Source organism: Corvus kubaryi, unplaced genomic scaffold (genome assembly GCF_017639235.1).
Source record: "Corvus kubaryi isolate FWS band 111438036 unplaced genomic scaffold, C.kubaryi_AGA036_p1.0 split1-131, whole genome shotgun sequence".
In the NCBI taxonomy this organism is placed as follows: Eukaryota; Metazoa; Chordata; class Aves; order Passeriformes; family Corvidae; genus Corvus; species Corvus kubaryi.
Genome location: NW_024582073.1, coordinates 26,696,740 through 26,705,482, shown reverse-complemented (window position 1 = coordinate 26,705,482; position 8,743 = coordinate 26,696,740). Strand labels below are relative to the sequence as shown.

General features: G+C 46.5%; 1 protein-coding gene across 1 annotated transcript in view; it reads left to right on the top strand.

Moving 5' to 3' along the window:
• Positions 1-4,002, top strand: part of CD8A (CD8a molecule) — a 5,368-nt gene extending 1,366 nt beyond the window's left edge. Inside the window, exons 2-4 of the mRNA XM_042053430.1 lie at positions 2,063-2,473; positions 3,024-3,131; positions 3,609-4,002. Of these exons, the coding sequence (XP_041909364.1) occupies positions 2,063-2,473; positions 3,024-3,131; positions 3,609-3,751 (662 nt within the window). The 3' untranslated portion in view covers positions 3,752-4,002. The remainder of the gene's footprint in view (positions 1-2,062; positions 2,474-3,023; positions 3,132-3,608) is intronic.
• Positions 4,003-8,743: the final 4,741 nt, after the last annotated feature.

The window sequence follows — 8,743 nt, the reverse complement described above, 5'->3', positions numbered from 1 at the left end:
AAAAAAAAAAAACCCAAACAAAAACCTTACACAGAAAGATAATCAACAGGAAAGCCTGTGTGTGCAAAGTTCCAGGAAACATCACTCCTCCCCCTGTGCCAGTGGTCACCCAGAGACAGCAGCAAGGGCTCTCCACTGGAGCACTCAAGGGGGTTTGGGGCAGGACAGAAGCAACCTGTGGTGAGACAAAAGAACCACAAGTAGGTAAAACAATAAGCAAATTACAAATTCTGGACTAGACACTAATTTCTTCAGAAATTCTTTTTTCCCTCAACGTTTTGCCACAGATGCCAAGCATTGTCACTTTACCCAAGAGGGTCCTGATGACATCACATGCTCCCCAAAGAACGGCACACCCTCCCAAACCAAGTGACAAAGATCATCTCAGCTGTGCTGCACTGTCTCCAAGGGCAGATGCCCCAGGACAAGATGGCCTGGTCATCTCATGCTCTGAGTAGCAGCACCAATATCAAGGGCATCAAACTCAGCAGCACCTGGTTTCTGACAGACCAAGGAAAATAAGGAGCTTCTCTGCAAAGGTGTAATAAAAAAAGAAGAGCAATCAACAGGAAAGTAAAGAAGAAAGAAATAAATCAAACATCAGCCCAGCCCCTTGCACTCTGGTGAAATGTTTCTTTCCGTGCATGCAAAGGTCCAGGAAGCATCACCCATCCCCATGTGCAAGTGGTCACCTCGAGGCAGCAGCAAGGGCCCTCTCTGGTGAAGCATAGAAGGGTATTTTTGAAGAGTAGAAGACCCTGTGGTGAAAGAAGAGAACCACAAGTTTTGAAAACAAAGAGAAAGCAAAACACTCACTTGTGCAAGGGGCAGTCTCAACAGGTTCCAGCTCCTAGACCAACTACCTTGTATGAAAAGGCTTTTGCTGAGCAATAGCAAAGAAGAACTGAACAAAGAAGAAGTGCAACAAGAACAATAGAGAAATACCTGTCTGTGTGCCAGAAACCTGTGCTTGGAGACAAACCACACCTGTGGATCTACACCATGAAGCACCTGTGTCACTGTGGGCTCTGCTATGCACATGGGACTCCATGAATGTGCTCAAGAGAAAGAGGCAGAATCCCTGCCAAGAAAAGCATTCTAGGGCCCGCACCAAAGGATGGGACTGGTCTGTATCTTCTGCACAGAATCTGTGAGGAGGGAACAGCAGGCTGTGGTGCCTGATCCTACCTCAGCCATGAGCAGCATCACTCTGGATCTCTATGAAAGTCATCCAGGAAAAATCCTTGAGGCGCTTCTAAGAAATGATGAGGTTAAAGGAACCCAAATTTTGGACTTGAACTGAATGTGTCCTGATAGTGGGGTCTTGATGACATCACATCCTCCCCAAAAAGCGACACAGCCTCCCAAGTGAAGGGACAAAGATCAACTCAGCTGCACTGCACCAGCCCCAAGCGCAGACACCCCAGGAGAAGATGGACAGGTCTCCTGCCCTGCTCCTGCTGCTCACTCTGGGACTCTGTGAGTACCGACACGGGGTTGTGCAGCCCCTCCACCGGGACGGGCAAGGAAAACCCTTCTATCAAATTCAAGACATAGGACTAACTAGTTAAAGGAGAGGAAAAAATCAAACCAGAAAGGCTGGCTTTGAGGTGTGCTCAGTAATTGTGGGGGGAGAGGCAGAATCACCTCAGCCAGCAAAGGGCAGCCGGAGGGGTGGCTGCAGCACCACCCGCCCTGGGAAGGGAGACTGCTCGGATGAGTGGCTCTGGAAGGGAGGGAGAAGGGCAGAAAAAAAGAGGTTTATAAGTTAAGAGTTTATAGGGAGCTTGTATAGCTTATCACTTTGGAGAAGCAGGGAAGGGGTAATGTCCCTGAGAAGGCACTGGAAGGGCAGCACCCACCGTAAAAGCCCGGGTGGCTGATTGCTGAGCACCCTCCTTGCACCAGCCCAGCAAGGACTCCAAGAAAACCTTCACGTCATCCAGACAGTGCGGTCTTCCCTCTGCATTTGTACCTCCAACCCATGGCTGGGGAGGGAAGTGTCCTCAGAGAACCCTTTTAGTCTTCCCAAGAGCTTCCAGCAAGGATTTCTCTCCTGCAGGCTGCCCTGGGATCCATGGCCAGTCACTTGAGATGAAGGTCAGGTCTCCCAAGGACATCACCCAGCTCCGCGTGGGGCAGAGGCTGGAGCTGGAGTGTCAGACTGACAAGAACAGTGGCGCATTCTGGATCCACCAGGACAAGAGTGGGACCCTTCACTTCATCGTCTTCATCAGTTCCGTTTCCCGGACCACATTCAGCAGGGATCAGAGAACATCCCCTCGCTTTGAGGCGAGCAAACACAACTCGAGCTATCTGTTGGTAGTGAAGTCTTTCACACCGCAGGACGAGGGGAACTATTTCTGCATGATGAATTTCCACCAGATGCTGTTCTTCAGCCCTGGCCAGCGTGCCTTCCTTCCAGGTCAGCAACACCTTCACCCAACCTCACTCAGCCCTGACAAAATGCCCAGCACCTCCTGCCCATGCCCTTTTTCACAGCTGTCTCTCCCACAAACCCCATTTCCCTGCTTGCTTGCCCAAGGCATCCTGTGACCAACCCACCCGTCCTCCTGCCAGAGGCTCCCTGCTTGCCACCTCTGTTCCTGGGACTGCTCCTGCCCAAAGGCAAAGATGACTGGGCAGACCCAGCATTGCCTCCCCATCCTCACTTCCCCATGCCACCCATGGCTCTGAAGGGAGAAGGCTAAAGCAAAGTCCACCACCACCACCCCCTGCTTCCTCAGCACACACAGCTCCCAAAAGTACTGCCAGGCTCAGGGGCTCAGGCTTTCTGAGCATGGTGTCAGAAAGTGAGAAATAAGGAGGCTGCAGCTCCCTCCTGGCTCTTGGGAGACCCTCCCTGGGGGACACCCCATCCAAATGGGCTCTATGTAAAGTTCCCCCCAGCTGAGCCCTTTGCTGTGCACAGGAACAGCAGTGCCCGGGTAGGAGAGAAGAAAGGCAGGAGAGTTATTTCACTGTATTTCCCTACATTCTGAATTCATCCATTTCACTTATAGTCACCACCACTGTACCAGCAGCCACCACACCAGGACCCACCACACCAGGATACACCACCCAGTGCGGCATCACCGAAAAGGATTCCTGCCAGAAGACATCAGATCCAGGTAGCCTGGATGCAGGGAGGGAAAGGGAAGAGCTGGATTCTCATCACTGATAACAAGGGGCATCCTGCAGATATTTTGGGTTGGGGGAAGAGTGAAAATCCATACAGCTTTAGCAGAATAGGAAGGATTAAATTCCAGTGTTTCATCCCCCATAGGAAAGGCTAAGGATGATGTAAAAAGCATGAGCACATTCCATGCCTGGGCACACCAGAAACAGGGTGCAAGAGGGTAGGACCTTGGGGTCCAGGGCTGCTTTTAGCCTCATCAGAGGACACAGAAGAGCTTTTGGCCACGTGTCCTTCCTCCAATGCCCAAGAAAACACTGACAGGAGTAGAACATCTCTGCAGGCCCAGGGGAAGCTCTCTGCCTCAAGCACACCAGGCAGGGCCCTGGGCAGCTCCCTTGGCTCCACCAGAACTGGCAGTAACACCAGCTGTGAGCACCCGGTGGACCTTCCCTCTTCTCTATTCCTGCAGACAGAAGAATGCAGGAAGATCTGGAGTACTTCTGTCTCATCTTCCTCTGGGTCCCCTTGGCAGGCCTCTGTCTCCTGCTTCTCCAGCTGCTGGCCACCACCATTGTGCTGTGTCGACATAAGGCTCACCACAACCCCCTCTAGGTTCATCTCTGGCCTGAAACCACATCCCTGTCCCTCAGGAAGATAGATGGATGTTCTGGCTGCTTTGCAAGGCATGGGATAAACAGGTCAATGCAAGAGAAGGATCCCTGTTATCATCACTGCCTGGTATCTTCCAAAAAATCATCTCCACACTTCCAGAGTGACCTTCCCCTCCCACTCCAGCTCTTTCCAAAGATTTTATACAAATGAGGTGCAACAATCTGACTGCAGCATCAGAGCTTCTTTCCCAACAAAAGGCCACACATTATGAACGGGAAGCTTTGCCTTGAAAAAGTATTTTCTCTATTCAGTGTCGTTGAATGTGACAGGTGACACACACCAAAATTAAATGCATTAACATTGAACAGAAAGCCGTTCAGAAAACTGAGTGAAAGCATTTTTCTGGATTTCAATCCCTGTAAGTTTTGTTATTCTTCCTAATTAAATTACTATGTCATGACCCAGAGATTAATTTATTGCCTGTTGTAGTGCTTGGGAGCCTACAGAGGACAATCATGTGGGGAGAAGCAGGACATAGGTATTTAAATTCAAAAAAGCATTTCAATAAGATGAACACATGCACAACAAAGTCCTCACTACTGCATTGAATCCTACTGTAGGATAAACAGAGAGAAATAAAACCCCAAGCAATAAAAAAGACCTATATTTGGGCATTAACTGATGTTACTAACAGCGATGCTCCACCATGCAGTGCTGCACTAAGATCCCAGTCCTGAAGCAATATTGATCCAGGCAAGTTCTTCTTGCAGTGAAGAACTGGAAGTAGGAAATCTTTGGGTTTGGTTTTTTTGGTCATTCTGTAGGGCTTGCTTGTTAGTGCTTTTTCTGCAATATTTCATTTGCACAGGAAATCAACGTCCAGAAAAAGAATTGCAACACTGACAGTGGTAATTACCCCCCTGAACACAGCTCCAAATCCACTGCACAGTGGAATCTTCCCATTTTGGACCTCTAGTACCACTGTAACAGACATAATGAGTTAGCATAAGCCTGTAAGTGAAGGGAGTTGAAAAGCAAATCCAGCTCTCCAGCTGTGGGTTTTCTGTGAGATCCTACACATTCATGGACTGCTGCCCATCCCAAGATACCTGGGGGTAAAACTCGTCCTTTTGTCTCTTCTTACATGAGGTTTTCTATCACTGAGCTCCTTAAATTTTAGTATGTTTTACAAATATACCCAATACGCTGCACTGAACTGCTCTGATTCCACCTTTGCTGCAAAAGCAGCACAATCCTCTTTGCAGAAGGTCAGAAGGCTGAGGGGGCCAGAAGTGCTTGGAGCAAGCACTAAAACCCTTTTGTAGTCACTGCCCCAGTTTCTCCCTGAATACCCCAAAAATTACCAACTTCACCACAGAAGCCTCCAGCAGAGGCAGTGACCCAGCACAGCTCTCCAAAGCAACACTGACTTTGCTTTGCAAGCTCTTCATTCCTCGTTGATCAGCTCATGTTCCAGCACAGCTCAGCTTCACCCAGCACTGCACCTTGGATCTAAACCTATGGCTCAAAAGAGCCTCTGATGTTTTCCATTGACAGGTGGAGCTGAGGAACAATATTCTTTATAATCCACTTACAATCTGGATTTTCTTTAGAAGACCTTTGCACCCCTACTAATAAGGTACCAGTAGAAGGCAAAACCAAAACCACATCTTTTGTACTAAAATGTTAAGAAGCAATTGCAAATATAAGTGCAGCAGTGAGAAGGGAAAGTCCCAAGAGCAACTCCAGCCCTGCATGCATACACCTCTAGCAAATCATGCAAGTTCAGAGCAGACTGGATGGGTTTGTGGTCGAGTGGCAATGTCTGGCCAAGGAGCCTGCACTGCTGCTTGCACTAATAAAAAGAGGAGGACTGGCTGCACTGGAGTCCAGAGAAGCAGCTCAAGGGTGCTTGCTTGTGCATGCAGGAAGCTGCTGTTGGACAGGCCCTAGACACCAGACAGCTTTTTGCTTACAGCATATGGAAGAAGTTCTAGTTCCACAAAAAGGAGACTGAGCAGGGTGCAGAGGCAAAGGCTGGAAGCTGCTACAGGCTGACACAAAGCAAACTGGAGCCTGGCATAAAGAATTACTTTCAAAGAGGAGCAGAAGGAATACATTTGTTCAGAGCTTGATGGTTACCTAATTGCACACTTGCTCTATACTAATAATGGAGTAGCTCAAAACTCTCAGAATCTGATGGGCTAAAGACAAACAACCCAGGAGTTAACACTTAATGGTGGGGAGAGCAAGAGCTGTTGCACAACCTAAGCACAACCTCAACTAATAAAGGAAAAAAAGAGTACAAGATGGTCACTGAAAGCCTATGAAGACGAGGCAGGCATCAGATGCCCCCAAAACAGAGCATCCAGAATTTGTTGATAAACCCCTGGTTCTACCCCATCCACAGCTTCACTTACTCAGTGAACTTTTCTGAGTGAGCACGGATTTTGATAAATAAGCTCCAGATACATAATACAGCCAAGATGACCCCACCAGAGCCAGTAACTGGACTGGTCAGTTAAAGTCACTTTGTCTGTTCAAGCCTGTATTTGACAGATGACCTCCACAGGGAAGGCACCTAAACTCCACCCAGACTCCTCAGACTAATTCTGTGGTGCATTTTGTGCAAGTGCTTGGAACCATACCCTTGGTGCTGTTTCTGCAGCATTCAACACAGAAAAGCAGATTTAGGCAAGGAAAAAAGTACAAAAAGCCCGTGGAAGAACAGTAAATAGGCAGTGAAACACAACCTTCCTGTAAGTAGGTTTCTTTCTTCTGATTCATCTGACATCAAATCTGTTTGACATGCAGGATCAGCACAACCTATCCATTCTGATCATTGCTGATTCCCATCCTGATCTGTGCTGAATAAATTGACTACATGTAAATTTTTGTCACGGGAGATCAATCACATCTGTTTGTGTTCCACATTCCTGGAAACCTCCCAGGCAACTTAGAAACCTTGCAAAATACTGAATTTACTCTCAGTTCTGAGGGGAAAAAACTGTCAGTCAAAATAGCTATGTTCATATATTTATTTCCTCTCCCCCCAGGCAAATGTCTCATGGATAATGCTCAAGACTTGAATGGAGCATTCAAGGTGCAATCTTTGCACCTTCCCCATCCCCTTGTTTCTTAAGCAAAGTAAAGGAAAAGTTACAGCCATAACCTGACAGTAAGGAGGAGGAAACCAAGAGCAGCGCCACCAGGTCTGAAAATAAACCCAAGGCAGAGGAAATGCAGGAGAAAAGGGGATCTCGTTTTACAACTGGTGAACTCAGGGAAGGTTTGCTCACTGCAGCCCAGGTCACAGCACCCACCAGCTTCTGAGTCTGCAGCAAAGCACTAAGTCTCTGTGCCAGTCTGCACTGCTGTTCTACAACACCCTCTAGAAAGTGAGAAGTTCTGAAGTGGAATAGGAACTGGATACTTCCAGGGCTTTTGCATTTGAATACATAGATACAGCTGTCCTGTAAAAATTAGTTCAAGTTAATGTGATCCAAAACACCAGTTCCTACATATAGGCCCAGCAGGACTCAGTAAGAGCTTATAAGAGGCCGTAAACAACTCCAGTTTCCGTATTTCTCTGCAGGACTGCCAATTTAATGCAAACTTGAAGTCACAGAGAAAGATTAAGTCACTCTCATCTCACATATATACATTTTTGTAAAGCACTCTTCCTTTTTACATACTAACACTTGAATTAAATTCAGAGTAGTGATGTAACACCACATTACAGTGTTACTACAAATCATTGCTGCCACTTTTATTTTTTTCTCTGGTTCTCAAAGCTTCTTTTCCTATTTCTCTTATTCACAAAAGGAAAATAGTAAGAACTGGGATGTATTAAAGAGGATTATATCCCTCCCTGCCCAAGAGACAAATCAATCTCCGAAGTGATAAGCACAGAAAGAAAAACTGTATCTTGCAGTGGGCAAACAAACCTTGCAAGGAAAATCTAACCCAAACTTACTGCCTTTAACTCGGCAAGTTGGCTCCGAGTGGTCACTCCAACCTTGAATTTTAGCAGCAGCCATCCTGTAAAGTGTCAAGAAGAAAGATTCAAAGCAACAGGATGGAGACAGGTCTAAGCTACCAGGGATCAGAAGCTCTGACTCATTACTGGTAACACACAGCATCCACTTCAGTTTCTCCACAAAATTAACCTGACAGAAAGAAGACTGAAATCAATACAGTGTTTCCACTGAGGAACACTGATTTTAGGAGGGAATATTGTTAGTTCATCCATGTCTAGTTGCAATGTGCAGTGCTGAGGTCACAGCAGGAAAAGACTTAATTAAGAAATACTTCAGAGAGCAGCTGCACATCGAGAGTGCTAACAGGAGGTGAGGACATGAACTTTGTGTTAATGACAGCCAAAAAGGAACAAAACCTTTGAAGCTTAAAAAGGCTATGTACTAATTCACTTTCTACTCTTTTTAAGTTTTGATAATGCTATATAACACAAGCCAGACTCAAAATCCCACAAGAACACATCACAATACATTTCCTATTTAAGGCATTTACAAAAATTAAAACTCGAGTCTATTAATAGACATTGAACTAACACTACAAATAAGCTGCTGCTACAAAAAAACCCCAAGTTTATAAACATCCATTCCTTTCAGAGCACCCAGAAGTTAAACTTGATATAAGCATGGTCAAAAAATTCTTGGCTTGATGCCCATCCACACCACTAACGAGTGCACTTGCTGCCACAGAGCTGCTGTTCTGACACAGTTTGCAAAGAGGAGAAGCATCAGCCAAGAATTTTTTGACCATGCTTATATCAAGTCCTGTACAGTCCAAGGAGTGACACAGTGATCTGGATACAGATACAAACATGCTGAATGTCTTTACTCCCATCCTGCAGCACTAAAAAACTCTTGGGGCACACAGGGACTAGTTTAGGGACTAGTTAAAGGCTTCACAACCCGGTCCAAAAGTGTAATGGAGACAGATCTCAGATGCCACTGTAGCTTCAACATC